Source organism: Ursus arctos, unplaced genomic scaffold (assembly GCF_023065955.2).
Source record: "Ursus arctos isolate Adak ecotype North America unplaced genomic scaffold, UrsArc2.0 scaffold_8, whole genome shotgun sequence".
In the NCBI taxonomy this organism is placed as follows: Eukaryota; Metazoa; Chordata; class Mammalia; order Carnivora; family Ursidae; genus Ursus; species Ursus arctos.
Genome location: NW_026623100.1, coordinates 84,839,322 through 84,857,670, shown reverse-complemented (window position 1 = coordinate 84,857,670; position 18,349 = coordinate 84,839,322). Strand labels below are relative to the sequence as shown.

The following is an 18,349-nucleotide window of genomic DNA, read 5'->3' as shown; positions in this document are numbered from 1 at the left end:
GGAAAGGCAACGGGACTGGGTCCGCGCAAAGGCGGGGAGGGCCGAGGGGAGCCCCCCCATCAGACAGCCGAGGGAAGGGGCGCGGAGGGGGCTCCCAGCTCGGGGTGGGGCGCTCTACGCGTGCCCGAGGGAGCCGCGCACCCAAGCGCTCCCGACCGCGCGCCCACCCGGAGAGCCCCCTGCCTCCGCCTGGCCTGTGCTCGGGCGCCCCACCCCACGTTGGTGCGCTCCCCCAGCCCTGGGCCCAGAAGCTCGCTGCCCTGTCGCGGTCCCGATCAGCACCCCACCCCCTGCCCTGGGAGCGCCCCGCGCCCCCCCTTGCCGGTGCCCCCGCCCGCCCTCGCCGTGTGAGCGAGCCCCACTGAACCCGTGTGCTCGTCCCCGTCGCGGGAGCTCCGGGCGCCCAAGCCCGGACCCGAGCGGCGCCCCCACCGTTAGAGCACAGCGCGCCCCTCCTCCCGGGGGCGGGTCAGCGTGGGCGGTGCTCGCGAGCGGAGGGCGGAGCGCCCCCTCCCACTGCCCGCCGAGCCGGAACCCGAGCCCGAGAGGGGCGCGGACCAGGCGCCTGCGGGGCCCTCGGATGCTCGCGCAGGGCCCCGGCGCTGAACTCGCCCGGTGCGGAGCGCGGGCCTCGCGGCTGGGCGGCCATGAGCGCAGAGGGACCGCCGCCCCCCGCCGCCCCCTGCGGGCGCCCGGGCCGCCTGCTGGAGCCCGTGCGGGTGAGTGCGGCCCCTCCGCGCCCCTCCCCTCCCCGGGCACCGTCTCCCTCTCCTCGCCTTCTCCCCTCAGCGCGTCCACCGCCGCTTCCCGCACCCCTTCCCTTGGGCGCGCCCCCTCCCCTTAGAGCGCCGCTTCCCTCAGCCCGTCCGCCTCCGCTTCCCGCACCCTTTCCCGCCCCCTCTGCTCCCCACGCCCCTTCCCCTCAGCGCGCCCCCTCCGCCCCCCGCACCCCCACTTCCTTTCCTGTCAACTGGGGCAGCCCGTGCCGGCGGGTGGGCGCTGGGACTTTGGGTACGCTGGGTGCACACCTCCTGACCGCCCCTCTCTGCCCCCGCCCCAATATCCCCGAATGGAAACCGTGGATTGCTGTTTAACGTCCTGAGGGGCTGCAGGGAAATGCAGGGGCTTTATGGCCCGTGGGAACTGGGGTTTTCCAGAATTGGGCGTTTGGGGTTGGCCTGAGTTTCTTCGTGTGAGCGGCGCTTCTGGGTCGGGGAGAGAGTTTCTGAGGCGAACCCCCCCTCCCCCAGGACAGGGCCAGGTCGGGGGTCGTACCAGGCTGCCCCCCTCCCGGGACCCCTCTGTCCCTCCCTGGTGCTGGGGGAGGGGCTCCCACTGCGTGCCCTGGACTTGGGGACAGCTCTGAGCAGAGTTCCTAATACGTTATTTTGACACTTATTCCAGTCCCTGCCCCAAACAACTCCCATTCCACCTTCTTATTTTGGAATACCTAAACTATTGATTGACAGAAAACAGAAACGTTGGCTCAAACAAAAACGAAAAGTTCTTGGAAGCCTTCAAGTTGCCACCCACAGCATAACCGAGTGTTCTGGAAACAGTCTAAGAAAGCAGCTGATTTTCCAGGCCTCGGGAGGCTCTGGACTGAGAGACTCACTGAAGTGGTTTGCAGGTGCCCTGCGGTGGCCTCTGTGGGATCCGTCCCCACAGAGCCCTAGTCCCCTGAATGCCAGTAAAAAACACGATCTACTGACTGTCCTTGTTAGGATAACTGAGAAGTGTTTTGAAAGACGATGGGTGGAAGGCTTTCACAGATTCGGGCTGGTCATAATGCTTCTAAGCTAGCATGGCAGTAGTAACTCCGATTCTGTCTTTTAAAACATGCAGTCGGTGTACAGATAGATGATTTTCCATCATGTTATGCATTTCTGGGATATTATCCCAAAATCTTAAAATTCAGTCCCAGGTAACATTCTGTGTTTATTTTTTAAAGTACTTTCTGATAGGAATAGTTTTCCAGCCATTGCAGATGGTAGTTAAACCCTACAAGATGTGCTTGGAGTAATTGGCAGCAAACTGCTTAAGAAAATAGAGAAGCTCGGGAGTGATAGGCTTTCCACTTTATTACTGCTTTGAATTTTGAAGCGATTCCCTCCGTGGTTAGATTGTACATTTTCCTGGAGGTGTTCTTGCACCAAGTCTGCCTAGAACCGTCGTAGGAAGAGTTGGAGGGGGTTTATGACACTGCGTGACCCAGCCAGGTGATGAACTGTTGGCAGTGACTTTGGGTTTTAAAAATTACGTCAACTGCAAGTCCTCCAGTAAACACTCCCCAGTGTGTTAAGTGTTGGTTCCTTTAAGGCACTAAACGTGGCGTGCGCTGGTGGAGAGGGTTCTGTTCACCAGTTTGCACACGATGTGGTTAGTGCTTTCTTTGTAATATAAGCCTCGATTATATGATACAACTATGTGACTTGTAGTTGCAAGTAAGCTTTTGTCAGGATTGGAGGCCAAATATTGGGATAATAATGGAGAGCACAGTAAGGCAAGGATAATAACTTTGTATTCATAAATAGCAAACTGCTCATTGCTCAGTTGAACTACAATGTATGAGAAGGTTCAGCTTCTTATTTATTTAAACATTTTAAGTATCCTGTTTATACATTGTCTTTAAAAACATGAGCATTCAGACCATGCAGTCGTGGTATAAATAACGTGGACCTGGACGGCCATTAATTTTTACTGGAATGGTTGGTGTCCAGACAACCATACAGAAGTACTAATTTTTGTATCAATAACTTTGCATAATATCATTGAATTTGCATATTTAGTCATTTCTGTTAAGGAAGGAACTTAGTTTTTCTAATTAGAAAGACAGTGACAAAACAGAAACTTGTTTTTATCCTGTTGTATTTCTACTCGTAAATATGCTTTCTGAAGTCAGAAATGCAACACGTTCTTTGTAATGACTGCTTGCTTGAATCATGGAATCCGGCTAAACGTCAGCGTCTCATTCACGGTGGGAGCCTTCTTTCTGAGCCCTTTCCTGGAGCTGTTCCGTGTTGTCTGCTCTTTCTAGGTTCAGCCCGTGCGTGAACCTGAGCTGCTGCTCCCCCGTGTCCCCGTGCTAGGGTCCAGTGGGGGCGAAGCCTCAGGACAATGTGATGAGTGTGTTCTGCTCTTGGGGTCAGACGCTGCTGCTGTTGGTTACTATCCACAGCACATTTTCGGTTTCTGAATCGCACTGCTCAGTCCAGGGGGCTGGAAGCACGAAGCAGAAGCAGCTCGAGCGGGCGGTGCGTTTGCTGTTCTCCGTGATGAGCTTGCCAGTTGCAGGGTGAGAACAGGTCAGGTCACTTAGCTGTGCAGTTAGTAATGGAACCACTTAATCACAGTGCGTGAGATAGTTTAAGCATGTCAGCTCTGAGGAAGGTGTCCCTTTGTCTTATGCTTTTGTTTCACGTTTCTTATCCTTGCTGACTCACCTTTGATTTCAACTGTGGAAATTCTGGGGAGGTCTATGGCATCATAAGTAAGATTCATGTACTTTAAAATGGGGAATCATCTGGTTTTATCAGGAGGTTTGCTAGTGAACACTTGCACAAGATCTAAAATAGAGGTATGCTTATTTATTGAAAACATCAGATGTTAAAATTGCATTATTTCCTGAACAATATATATGGAATGACAGCCTTTGATAGCAACATGGCTGTACCGATATATACATGGAGATGCGGCCTTTTGAATTTCAACTGTAGTGTAGTTCAGCCCCGGGGGAGGCCGGCCTGGGGGTGGCATGGCCGCATATTCCATCCAGGAAACAAGTTACATCCTAAGACACCACGCTCCCTTTTAATGGGAAGGCGGGAGGGGAGTCTGTGTTGTTGTGTGAGGAAGAGTAAACTCACGTCCCAGTTTCCTGAGCTCTCACAGGGGTGTGTTTGCTGCAGGGTCAGGGAAGCTTACCTGTCCCCAGGGCAGCCTCTGGAAGGGGAGGGCTCGCCAGGGTGCTTCTGAGCGGTGTTGGCAGGGGGCAGGTCGATCACCCTGCTTGATTATGGGAAGGAGGAGTGGATGGCCAGTGGTGTTCCCTCCCTCCCGTATCTCACCTGGTGACTGTGCGGTTTGGGTTCCAAAAGTGGTTTTGAATCTCTGATTCCAATGCTGGCTATTTAAGCAGAATCTGCAGGTATTTTCATGAGGTGAAATAAGGAAAGCTAATGCTTTTGGAGGAAAAATGCATGAGAATTTCATGGGAAAATGTACTTGCATTTTAAACTGGCGTGGACTTGTAGCTGTCGTCCAGCTGGTCACTCCGACCGTCTTCAGGTTGTAGTTCTGGATGGAAGACTTCGGATTATTTTCAGTGAACACTAGATGTCACTTCTGCCCAGTGCGTGCCGACACAGTGGCCAGTTGGCCCTCTTCTATTTCTGTACCGGAGTCTAAGCCTCTCTGCTCTCCCCAACCCAGACCCCGCAAGGCCTGACCCCGCACCCCTGAAATCTGCCTCCCCACCACACTGCTTCTCACTCCACCGAACCGTTTTCCCTCCCACATTGTCTTAGATGCTGAAGAAATGCTGGCGATATTGTGATATTGTGAGTTTTCAACCAGGTGGTCAGGTAAAATAGTTGTGTTTTCTAAAAAGTCTGCAGTTTTAGATCCTATAAATGTTAGTATTAACTAGTTATATATATATTTTTAAAGATTTTATTTATTTATTTGACAGAGATGGAGACAGCCAGCGAGAGAGGGAACACAAGCAGGGGGAGTGGGAGAGGAAGAAGCAGGCTCACAGCAGAGGAGCCTGATGCGGGACTCGATCCCGTAACGCCGGGATCACGCCCTGAGCCGAAGGCAGACGCTTAACCGCTGCGCTACCCAGGCGCCCCAACTAGTTATGTTTAATTAAGCAAAGAATTAAGATTTAGAAAAATAAACGTGTTGACTTAGAGGACATTCTTGGAAGAGACCGTCGGAAACAGTGAGGACAGGCGGAGAAGCATTTTCCCGGCCCCTTCGGGCTGGGCTCGGCCTCTGCTCCACCTGTCACGGTCTCCTAAGCAGCCAGGCCTCGTTCGTTCCTGTACTGGACACCTGGTATGGTGTCTGGTGATTAGTTATGGCCATATTTGTTGTTGTGAATGAATACATGTGAGTCTATGGTGTTGGCATTTGACGTCGACTCTCTTCGTTTTGACAGGCACCAAAACTCATTTGAAATTTGGACGAATATCATTTTGTTACAGCACTGAATTGTACTATTACAGATAAAATCACACAGCATAGTAAGTTCAGTGTTGTAAATATCATTGTGCTCATTAACATCCATTAATTATTTTTCCGGAACTTGTGTTAGACTCCAGCTCGGGAAGACGGACACCCCTCTGGTACCCCGGGGGTTAGTAACTGCACTGGGGAATTAACTCATAAGGAAGTGACCATAATTATTTATATTTTCATCAAAAATAGTTTAAATGACAAGTCATAGTAAGAATTAAATTCCATCTAGAATGAATGCTCTTAGCAGGCAGATACTTTTGTTGTCTATTTTATGAATTATTATAAGTGAAAATACAACCGCAGAAATGCACCCAAATTCTCTATTAGAATGTTTTTGTTCATTGAGCTAGTATTTAGGAAAATAATCTGTACTTACAAAGTGTGACAAAACTGTCAGTTATTCCTATCAAGAATTATAACATCTTCCGTGGAAAATAAGTAGTTTATGTTTCGCAATGTTCACACAAAACCTTGGAGGAGAAAGCTTTCAGAAATGAAATACCAGGGCTCTGGAGTATTCCTTAGAGGGGAAACCAGCTTCCTTTTCTAAAACAGAACCTACAAGGTGAAAGGGGAGGCTGAGCCCCTTTCCCGAGTCTTCGCCTGAATTTGATGCCCCCCGAGCTGCCTCTGCCTGGTCCCTGCCCACAGCTGCCTCCTGTCCTCAGCTTCCGTCCATGAATCATGAGTGCCCCGTGTGTCCCCAGACCCAGTCCGCCGGTCTCCTTCTGGCAACTGGTTGGAACCCCTGCCTGCTCCCTCCGGGCACACCTCTCTCCAGTGTCACAGCCTCCACCTCATCCCTTCCTCCCCAGGATCTTTGGGTAACCAACCCTTGGTTACTTTCCAGGTACCCTCACCCTCCTCCAGGTAAGCACCATGCGGCCCCACACGCTATGCCTTCAGCCACTCAGCTCAGACCTCTGTGTCTACACCCTGCTTGGCTGTTCAGTTAACATTTCCAAAACCAGTCTCATAATATCAGTCCTGAAACCTGGTTCTCTCTGTGTTTACATGTCAGAGAATAACAGAACCACCCACAGAGCTCCTGGCATCCAAGCCCTGCCTTTCTTAAACTTCGGATGCACCGGTGTTCCTTCTAGTTGCCTCAGGACCTTTGCTTGTGCTGTTTTCTCTTTCTGACATACATCCCAACGTTTGCCTCAGTCCCAGCCTCCCTCCCATTAGCTCAGCTAATTTCTAGCTGCTGTTGCAGCCCTGTGTCTCCTGATGGCTGCTCACTTCTTCTCTCCTGCTGTAAAAGCCCCAGCTTTGTCCCGGCATTCGGTGCTCCTAGGCTGTGTGGGCCTCATTCCTACCATCAGGTTAAAATTTGAACCAATCATGATTGCCTTTAGAAAGAGCATGTTTGGAGCTTTGCCAACGATGCTGCTTATGAGTGAATATGATTATTTCCCTTCCTTTTAGAAAGAGACACAAGTGTCGGTGAATCATACACGTGGTGTGTAACAGCTGACACATATGTACCAACCAAATCAATGCATATTTATCTGCATTTAAGGATGGAATTTTGTGACTAAGGGAGAAAGTTCTGTTTCTGGCTTTAATACTGAGAACTTAGTTTCTATATTTATCATTAGCTATTTTAGATTTGAATAAAATTGCACCCTTTCGTTTTTGTTACAGCTACATTCTAATATCATTTTTACGAATGAGCAGAACTGTTAATGGCAAAATATCATTTATTCTCTTTCTCATCTCAGTCCTCCTGAATGTTACCCTTAATGATTTCTCTTCTGATAATTATACTTTACCAAATGGCTCATTATAATTATCTTAAGTTTTCTTTATGTACTGGGAAATATAAAATTACTTCTCATACTGTAAACTGCAGTCCTTTCAGAAAGGCATGCAGTGTTGACACAGTCGTGTTGTCTTGATGAAAGAAAGCCAACTCTGGTTTTATTCCTAAATTTATCATGGTTTGTGTAGCAAGGTAGAGAAATATCGGCTTCTGCCCGTATGTCACTAGAAATGCCAGAAACGTCCCTGGCCTCCCGCAGTGGGAGAGAGAGGTGAGGGGGGGCCGGGGAAGCTAGCAGCATGCGGGGGTTTTCTCAGCCTCAAGGATTTTCCTGAAGAGTAGGCACTTGGTGATGGCAAAATTGAGTGTCATGTGGAGAAGGGCCCTTGGTTATAAATGTTACACACGTGCACATCTACACGTTATTTACAGACCAGTGTCTGAGCTGGGAACCGAGAGGCAGAAACAGAACGGAGTGGTCCAGACGGGCAGTGCCACATCGGACGCGAGTCCTTCCTGGGTATTGTCCCTGGGTACACGGTCGTGAATGTGCTTACGGACTGTCCAGAGGGGTCCGGGTTTGCAGAGAGTAAACACATAAAACGTGCTTGTGGATTTTTATGGGTGTTGAAAGGGAAAGAGAGCTGTGCTGTCATAGGGAGTAACATATGTATTAGCCAGTTTAGCGGTTATCGGCATTTCCAGACGAGTCATAGAGCCGTGGTTCAAACATTGTGGACTGTGTCCAGGAGAGCCTTTGAGTCAGCAAAGTCGGGAGCTCAGGGCCCATCGCAGAGGAGGGACACTGTGTCTCCTGGATTCAGGGACAGATGTGCAGAGGAAGTTGTGCCTGCGGGGTTCTCGGAGGAGGAGCAGGAATTCCAGTAGTGTGTGCAGGCAGACACCACACACACGTGCACGCACACGCGCACACACACGGCAGACATAGTGCACACACGTGCACACATGATGGACATACTTCACACACGCACACACAGCAGACACACTGCACACGTGCCCACACAGCAGACACAACATGCACACACATGTACACACCATACATGGACATACACACACGCGCACACACACGTGCACACACACACGGCAGACATAGTGCACACACGTGCACACACGATGGACATACACCGCACACACACGCACACATGGTCGACATACTGCACACGTGCACACACGGCAGACACTGCACACGTGCACACACGGTGGGCACACACATGCACACATGATGGACATACTTCACACACGCACACACAGCAGACACACTGCACACGTGCCCACATAGCAGACACGACATGCACACACATGTACACACCATACATGGGCATACGCACACATGCACACACATGCGCACACACACGGCAGACATAGTGCACACACGTGCACACACGATGGACATACACCGCACACACATGCACACACGGTCGACATACTGCACACGTGCACACACGGCAGACACTGCACACACGCGCACACACGGTGGGCACACACATGCACACATGATGGACATACTTCACACACGCACACACAGCAGACACACTGCACACGTGCACACACGGCAGACACGACATGCACACACATGTACACACCATACATGGACATACACACACGTGCACACACTGGGTTTCAGGGCTCCTCAGGGGGAGTCTGTTAGAGTAGAAATTTCTGTTTTTCTCCACAGCCAGCGTGAAGGGACAAAAACCAGACCCAGGGTCTGAAGATTTCATACAGACAGGCAGCTGTTTGTGTAAGGAGAACAGGTTCCCTTTCCAGAGCCAGTCTGTTTATGGCTCAAATGTTGGGTGCAGGCGGTCGAGCAGAATCTTTCTGTTCACCTCTAAGTGAAAAAGGCAGAGCGTACGTGGAGGCCTGTAAGGGCCTGTGGGATCTTAGCACGACTCCTGCTGCTTTCTAGTGAGCAGAGTGAGAGAAGGTCCGAGGGATTGCAGTTTAAGGGAGAACATTTCTCTAAATGTGTGATCTTTGCTCTCTGTGCACTGTGAGTACCCCTCACCCACCCCCCAGCTGTGTTTGTCATTCACAACCTCGCACGTCAGAATCCTTGGGACCTACAGTTTGTTTTCATGCTGACCCCATCTAGCTCACGCTGTTCCAGGTTGCTAACTGTTCTTTTATGTATGTGTTTTCAAGGTCTCTCCTGGTTGATTTTGCGTTCTTGGCCAGCGTAGCAGAAGGACTAAGGGCCCAAAGCGCATGTGTGAATTGCTGTGTGACCGTGGGTGGGTTACTGAACTTCTCTGTGACTCACTGGTAAGGTGGGGAGAATCACAGTGCTCCATTATAGGGTTCTAGTGCTGGCCCCCTTTGTCAACGACTGTGTTGGTAAGTGTGTAATGGGGGTGTTAATAACACCCCCACACGTGCTCACTACCATTATTAGGCAGGTTTCACTGAAGGTGAGTCATTATCATAGCACGACTATGATACCTTACACGACTTGTATTCCTGATTTTTTTAGTAAGTCACTATCTTCAGAGCATGGGGCCCAAACTTTGATCTTGTGTGGTTTGTGGGGTTTTGTCTTCATGGGACCGTTTAGCTGTGGAACACACAGGAACACGTGGCATTTACATGCAGCGTCATCTGCTGTCAGTGATACAACACACACTTCTCTACTGGCTAGAACAACAATGGGGGCCATATGGCTCTGTAAACACGTACTCCTAACACTGTTTCTGCTGGAATTCTGCCCTAGGAGTTAGCTGTGTTATGCCTAATTGAAATGGATTTTTCTCAGTAAGAGATTTTCCTTAGGTTACTCGACATAGTTAGGTTTTTGCTTGTGATTTTCCATTGTCAAATGTGTCTTCTGTCGTCAGTTGAACAGTGGTTCCAAGAAGATACACCCACACCCTAAGATCTCTGGAGAGTAATGTGGCCACAGGTGGGATTCAGTGAAGGGTGTTGCGAGGAGAAGCTCATTCTGAGTTATTTGGGTGGACCGCATATATGAGTACGTGTGTTCAATGAGAGAGAGCAGAGGGAGTTTGGGGATGGACACGCAGAGCAGAGGGCAGGTGAACAGGGAGGCAGAGATGGGGTGATGCGGCCACAAGTCTGGGAGCAGGGAGAGAGGCGAGCACCTGCTTTAATTTGGACGGATGGCCTCCAGGATAACCGTCTTGTTTTAAGCCACTGAGTTTGTGAAAACTTTATTACAGCAGCCCTGGGAAACATGCGTCTTTAGTAAAGGACACAGTTTGCAAGGGAACTGAGCCCAGACCTGCAGCGTTAGAAACGTAACTGCTGATACTGGCTGAGTGCTCTGAGCTGGGCGCACCACCCGGTGGTGGCCGCAGACCTGGGCGTCTGTCCCGGACCCCACTCTCTGGTGCTCTCAGCATCTGCTTCCCTTCTGCGCGTACCCGCGGAATTGCCGCTCAGTGCGGGAACTTTGAGCGGTCATGTCGCGTGAAACAAAAGGAAACAACAGGGATCAGAAAATCAGAAATCGGGACGGAGACATGGTGATCTCCTTAAATCACCTGCAAGCTGGGGACTGTTCCTGGGCCAGATGGGAGGCAGCCGTGCCCCGTGCATCTGTGGACACACACGCCCCAGCATTGCCGAGATAATGCAGTCAAGTAGTGTGTCAGATTTCCAAATTCTGCACCCGAAGCTGGGTTTTGCTTAAAAAGTTTAAATGTGTAAGTTGATATATAGATAAACCTATATAGCTAGAAACTTTATCAGTTAACTCTTGAGGATAGTTTTTAAGAATTTTTTCTCTTTGAGTTTGCTCAGAACTGTATTTCTAAGGTACCTTTTTTTCAGTATTGAAGATTCAAACATTTTCAATTTTCAGTTTAAAATGATAAAATACATGGTTTAATAAATTCGGAAAACTAGAATATTTCATTTCTTGGAGAGATTCCTTCATTTTCCATATAAATATCTATTTGTAAGTATTTTGTTGTTTAACTTTTATTCTGTATTTTATTGCAGTGGTGACTGTGGTAAGTACAGAATGCAGGATTTGGATGTAAATGTGGCATATTTTTTAATTCTACAAAGATATGATATATTGGTGAAGTTGAACAACTGAAGCTTTGTGAACTTCCTACATTTGTTCTAGAAAAGTTTCTAGAGTCACCATTATCCAAATTTGTGTTTAGGATTTGAAATGCAAGGGAACCAGGGTTTACAATTAAAGTCTGTCGTAATCCAAATAAATGGTGTTTTAGAAAGAAATTGGCTCATTTAAAATTCAGGGGGGATATTTAAAAAATCATTTGAGCTTTAAGAATTTTTTTCTATTTTAACTTTCTGGATGTAGTACAAGTAAAAAATACATATTTTATATTTTGATGTTAATATAATGTCAAAAATTCTTAATGGACACTTAGGACATTGGAATGATACGCACTTAAAACCATTGTGTTTCTCTAAGATTTAAGAAATTGGAATCTAACTCTGAAACACTGATAACGAGGTCAAAGAGAAGTGACACACGCGTAAGATTCTCTGAGTATAGAGTCCGGTCATTGTAGCAACTGAGATGAAATGGGACAAAGTCGCCAGTAACCTATAGCGAGAGATACAATGCTTAGTGGATAAGATTTAATTATATTAAAAAAATTCATTTCTAAATTGGATAATGTAATTGATAATGAATTTGATATGAAAATGTGCAACATGGTAGATTAGATTACGTGACGGAATGCTTAATGCGTTGAGGAGGAGAAAGCTGGTAACCACGAGGGTGGAGGTGGAAATGAAGAGCTTCGTGCCGGGCAGGCCACAGGCCTGGGAAGTGAGGTCACGCACCTGTAAGCGCTGGGAGCACATACCTGCCCTCTTCCTCCTCTGATGCGCTGAGGGCCGGCCCGACCCTTGAAAAGCCCCGTGTGTTGGGCGTCGCATGTATTTCCCTTGATCAGATTCCGTTGCAGCGTATAGATTCGTTTTTATCAGGGTGGCATTGAAATGCGCGTAGATCTGTGATTTCCATTTTCGTAGGCGGGACGGAGGAGCCTGTACTCAGGTTCCGAGTCATCAGGAGGGTGCTGGGGTGCGCAAGGGGCAGGGTGCACAGACCCAGGGGATGCGTCCGGGGCGGGCTGGCGGTATGTCCCACAGCTGCCGCGGAGCTCCTGCTGAGCCACCTTGGGCTGAGAGGACCGGCAAGAGCCGTCAGGTGACAGGGAATGGCGCCAGGCCACGGACGCAGGGCCACGAGATGCGCATGGCCAGTGCCCGGCCGGAGGCTGCACTGCCCACCCCCAGCCCCTCCTCAGGGCAGAAATGTGTAAAACCTTGCGAAGAGTAGGGAAGGGGCGCCCCTGTCCCTGGGGCCGGCCGGTGGTGTGGCCAACAGCTCGCGTGTCCTCCTGCTGCTTCCGTGTCCAGGACTGGTTGTTTTAAACGCCTTTAATGTAGATACGACGTTTACCCTGCTTTTTAAAATTTCTCACTGTAAAAGAACAATTTTCCCAGTTTATTAAGAAATCCTCATTTGCTGTCCAATCTCCGTCTAATCTGTTGTACAAATGAGAGTTTTGTGTAGTGATTCCCCTAAGAAGTGATTTGGTGATGTCGTCGTTGGAGGGGACCAGCCCTCCCACATCCCTCTTGTTGCCTGACCAACCTTTGACCCAGCTGCCCCCGTGCTCAGGAACTCTTGTTAGCAGAGATTTGTTGTTTATGATCCCACAGGGGCAAAACGCTGGTTTTCTAAACTCCAGGATTCTCTTGAGTTCTCAACTCAGTGGCTCTCGTGGGTCAGAAATGCACCCCTAAATCACGTTTTCCCAAGTGGTTCTGTGCGGGGTCATTTTCTGATTCTGATGTCTCGTCACTGACATGGTGAGAAGACGACCCTGGAGTGTCATTTTTCAAAGTGCTGAATGAAAACCCAGAATTTGTGTCTGAAAGTTCACTAGAACCACAGGTACAGGAAGCCTTTGCCGCTGTGCGAACACAGAGGCCTGGTGTCTGGCTCTGCCTGCACCTGCCAGGGTGTGAAGGCCGAGCAGCTTCCCCTGGGCGGCCCGCGGGTTTGGCGCCCTGGGGAGAAGTGAGGCTTCACTGTCGCGTGGCCGGGCCGTGGGTGCTCTCCGCCCCTCTCTCCCCTGCGGGCCGCTCTCGCCTCTCTCCCTTGTCTGCGTGCGGTTCTCCATCTGTGCGCTCCCCGTGTCCCTTCTGGGCTCGCTCTCCTTCCTGAAGAATATCCTTAGAAGTTCCCGTGATAAACATCTCGTTATGACTGAAATCTAATTTCCCTGCACCCTTTTCTGAGAAGAGCCGTGGGATTCCAGTTGACTTTTGATCAGTATTTTGAAGGTGCGATTGCGTTTCTTCTCCCTCCCCTTGTTCAGAAGTCATCATCAGCGTGTCCGTCTGTGCTGAGACGACTGTGTTCATGCTAGTAATTGAAAGACTCTTCTGTCGTCCCGTATCGTGAGTTCCGAACGATTCACAAGCTGCTTTGAGAATTTTGCCTTTGCTCCGCACCTGTTCTCATCTGGATTTCCCACTGGGTAAAATGGGATGCACGCTCTCCCCATGGTGTCTGTGTGCTGCCCTGTGATGGATGCCCTTCCTCCGAGAGCCCATGTGGGGTATGGCCACCCCAGCGGCCACCCCGGCTGCCGTGACCCCAAGGCCCTGCCTCTCCTGTTCTGGGCCGGGGTCCTGGGCTCGTCCCGCGGTCCTCCTTCCTTGCCCCGTCCCACGGCCACCAGACATGCTCTTGTCTGCCAAGCCTGTTTTGGTGTCTGCTTCCTGGGGGACCGGATCCGTCACACGCTTTCTCCCTGTTACTTTGTGTCTCTCTCTGCTGCATTCTGCGTAATGTCTTTAGATTTACTTTCGTGGTCATCAAAACTGATTAGCTTTGGCAATTTTTTATTCCATTGTTACACTCACAATAACTTTTTAAATGTATTAAGTCACTTGTTGGTAGCTATTTTGTATTCTGCACTTAATTTCCACATCTGCAATCTCTGCCTGCCTGATTCTCCAACTTGCTACATTTCCTTATTTTAACTCTTGGGATATTATTTATTTTCTTGTGTTTTAAATGATTTCTCATTATGTTCCTTGGAACTCTGATGGGGAGGGATATATTCCTTTAAAAAGGAATACATAATATATAAACTATCTTTGAAGGATATATTCCTTTAAACTTCATCTGGGGGGTTGCAAGACTTGGAAAGGTTTCAGTTATGCAGAAGCCATAACAAGAAAGCAGACAAATCAGACTGAAGATATTTTTAAAAATCTTATAGGACCAAACAAAATGTAGAAAGTGGAAAATAACTATGAAACAATGAAATGGAATATCATTTCCAGCACAGATGATAGTTGAAGAGCTGTATTTTTAATTTAAGAAAAGCTTCTGAAAATAAAAACATACACAGCCCAAGAGAAATATGTTCAAAGGATATAAACTTCCCTTTAAATAAAAAGAATTTTAACTAGCCTTAAATATAAGAAAACATGTTCCTCCTGCCCCAGCCAACACAGTGGGAGGCGCGCAGATCCCGTGGGATCTTTTTTGGTACAGGGACGATCGTGTTGTCTGCAAGTGAGGATGCTGTCCTTTCTCTGCTGGCAATCTCCATCCTGTGTTACCTGCTTTCCCCACCGCGGTGGGCGGGCTGCTGATGGGCCCTGTTCTCTCATCATCGCGTGCATTAACGCGTGTCTTTTGTAGATGCTTTTTCGGGTGGAGGGCATTCCCTTTTCTTAGTTTATTGCGATTTTTGTCAGAGGACACACGGGTCGTGTGGCCGAGCGGTCTGCAGTGCTGGTTTGGGACCCAGTCTCTTTGGAGGCAGGGGTTCACGTCCCACCGCTGCCAAGGTGCCAGGCTTCCTGGTGGCCCGTGCGTCTATAACGCGTTAACAACCACCAGAAACTCGGGGACGTTTTTATCAGACGCGCATGTTGGATTTTATGGGATGTTTTCACATCTATTGAGACGACATTGTTCTCGTTATTAATGATTAGGCTGTTGATACGGTGAATTACATGAGATGATTTTGAACACAGATACCATCTTATGTCCTGGGTTCAACCCAACGTGGCCAGTGTGTTATCATTTTATATAAGACTAGATTCAGTTTGCTGATGTTTTGTCAAGGGCTGTTTGTGTCTGTGCTCATGTCGGATGTGGGTGTATGCTGTTCTTTTCACATAATGCCTTCTTTTGGTTTTGGTGTCCCTGTCATCCCGGCTTCTCCCAATGAGCTGGGGAGAGACTGTGGCGTCTGGTTTATTTCTCTGCTTGGTAGAATCCACACCGAATGCTTGGAGCTCAGGCTGTCTTTGTGGGATTTAAGTCACTGCAAAGCAGGTGACTCTCACAGATACATCGTCCGCGGGCTAGAGTGGAAGGCCATTGGAAAACAACTTCTAAAATACAGATATTTTGGCCCAGCTGGGTATTTCTAGCGTGCAATACATGTAGCACATGCCAGTAAAATCATCCTGAAATTCTAAATATGCGTAAGCAGCACAGAGCACAGAACGTGGGAGGCGGTAAGGACCCTGAATCTTTCTCTTATGCTCTCAGGAGTGAGTCAACCCCTTGTGTCATTTAGGGTAGAGTTTCCTCCTCTGTGAAATCATTTATAAGGATACACTTGGTTGATGATGTTGGCTGATTATTCCACGTTATGTACTCATTTTTGAACATTGGGCACTTGGTATGTTGCAGGCTCAGGGCGAGGTGTTGGGGGCTCAGAAATGCATAAAGCAGGGGCCCCACTCTCATTAACTCAGTTTCACAGGAAAAATTGAAATGTAATTAGAATATTACCAAAGCTGGATGGTGCTGGTACACTGGAGCTCGGGGGGGGGGGGGTGTCGGGGAGGGAAGTTTCGGGCACGAGCTGAGTGCTGTGCTGTAAATACTACAGTGCCTGATTTCAGGCGACTGCGGTTTAATTGCCAGGCGGTGACGTTCCCGAATACTTCACAGTCTGCTCTCCGAGCTGCTACGGGGCTGAGCTCCATGCCGTCATCAGACACAGACGGTCCGCAGACTTGGGTGGGCCGGTCCGCAGACTCGGGTGGGCCTTAGGGATGCTGCGATGGGGAAGCAGAGCTGCTTGTGTCTGGTTGGCTCGGAAGGATGGGCAGGGACTCACTTAGCTGTGCCGGCTCGTGGTGCGACCGGGCTCTGTTAGCCGCTGTGACCGCTGTGTCTTTGGGGTTGTGCGTGAAGGATCACATCGTGATCTGTCAGGGGGCTCCTGGGAAGCTGGGGGTGTCCTTAACACACACGGCAGTTCTGTTGCCGAGGAATGTCTTCCTCAGAAAACGGTTCTAGGAAAACCTGTCCGTGGTCTTTCTCTATTCTCCTTTTGAAGATATTTCCCTTTCCCCAAACTGCAGGACCAGGAACAGATCATTCCCACTCGTAATGCAGACGTGTGGGTTTCTCTCAACAGCCGACCAGGTGATTTTCCACTCCAAGACCTTGTCGCTCTTCATGTCCTGTTGGTGAGTTCTGAGTCTGTCGAAGGCCACAGCGTGGACACCTTTGAACAAATGTATTGCTGAAATTTATCGAAAGACAGTAATTTGATTGAAATTATATTACAGAAAATAACTTGAGAGAGAATCCTGCCACTTTTTTTTGTTCGGACTGAAGTAGATCTAATCGCCATCAAAATTCCTAGTGGAGCCATTTTTACGAGTCAGATCGTTTTGTGATTCTGTGCTTTCTGTGGGGCGTCTGTGACTCCTCCTGACTTGTATGCTTGACCTCCTGACTTGTATGCTTGAAATAAACCCTATCTCAAATCCAGAACAATCATGTTAGCCTCTTTTTATTTATGGTTAATTCTTAACCACACGCACGCACACCAGTCTTAGGATGCTTCCTTATAGGTCAACAGGTGAGACATGATTTTCATAGCAGACCTAAAAACATCCCATGATCACGGAAAGTGTTCTGTTTCCTGCAGATCTAGGTGAAAGACATGCACATGTGTGCACGTGAACACACACATGAACACACATGCACACACATTTGCACATACATGCACACGCTTGCTCACAACACACATACACACTTGTGCATGCACACATATCTAGGCACACGTTTACATGTGACATGCGTGCACACATGTACCCTTGTCTGCGTACACACATGCATGCACACACATGTCTCCTACACACTGCGCTTACGTCCTGCGTTTTGTCCTCCTGAGACTGTCTCTTCTGTGGGGCATCTAGCGGTTGTGTGTAGTGTCAGGAGGGCTTGCTGAACGGTCCGTCTATCTGAGCAAGGCACGGAGAGCGGGTGTAGACCACATTGTCGAACTTGAGGTTATGGTGACAGAAAACCCGCAGACGCTACCCGCTCAACCGGAAACGGAGCTCACGGTTCTCAGTTCCTGCGGCCGGACCTCATGTCCGCAGGTCCAGGGCTGATTGTGTTAGAGCAGAGTGCGAATTTTATTACTGGGATTTAACAAGGATTGACATGAGCCTGTTTGTTCCTTTTTGAGGAGTTTTCCTCAGTAACGCTAGAAAAGAGATGATACATGCCGTGCAGTTTGCCAGGAGAGATTTCTGGGCAGGTGGACATTATACATCATTTTTCTTCCCAGGAAACTTTTCTTTTTTTTTTGGGGGGGGGGAAAGCAATCACCTCAATTTGTGAAGATACAAAATCCAATCATCCAATGTTGCCAGAAAGCCAAATATATAAAAATCACATTCATTCTTAGACACAATCTGGTTTCCAAAGAAAAAAAAATGTGTCTCCTGACAGAATTCGGTCCAGCCCCCTGGGGGAACAGCCTTTTCCTCAGTGACTGTGTACCGGCTTCCAGAAAAGGAAATCTACCAGGACGTATGGGCCTGCTTCCATTAAACGGATAGACTAGGTGGTGTTTTTCCTTTCTGGTGAATGTAGAAACTGGCAAGAATGCATTTTATGCTAGAACACTTGTGTAATGAAGATATTTCCTTCCTCCTAAATAGGACGGTTTGTTGGCTGACAGACACGTCTTTGCTTCTCTCTCAGTTGGTCTTTTCTTTTCGAAGAGGTGGAAAACTAGCTCCTTGACTTGCGTGTCGGGACCAGCACTGGTGATAACCACCATGGACCGGTTTGGGGGGAAGCTTGCCCGCAGCTGTGCTGGTCCAGGCAGAGACGTCCCCCAAGGATTCACATCTCCCAGCCAAGGCGGTGTTGGTTTTAACATCAGAGGATAGCTGTAGAATTATCTTATTTTAAAAGAGAAACTGACTTGTGAGAAATTGGTTCCTCGGAACCGCGATCAGAAATTCGGCTTTTTCTCTGGTTGATTCTGTGGGAATGCTTGCTCCCTGCGGGTGGGGTGC

General features: G+C 48.9%; 1 protein-coding gene across 1 annotated transcript in view; it reads left to right on the top strand.

The window, feature by feature from the left end:
* Window positions 1-553: 553 nt before the first annotated feature.
* Window positions 554-18,349, top strand: part of SNTG2 (syntrophin gamma 2) — a 205,974-nt gene continuing 188,178 nt past the window's right edge. The window contains exon 1 of the mRNA XM_044390009.3: window positions 554-719. Within this exon, the coding sequence (XP_044245944.2) occupies window positions 648-719 (72 nt within the window). The 5' untranslated portion in view covers window positions 554-647. The remainder of the gene's footprint in view (window positions 720-18,349) is intronic.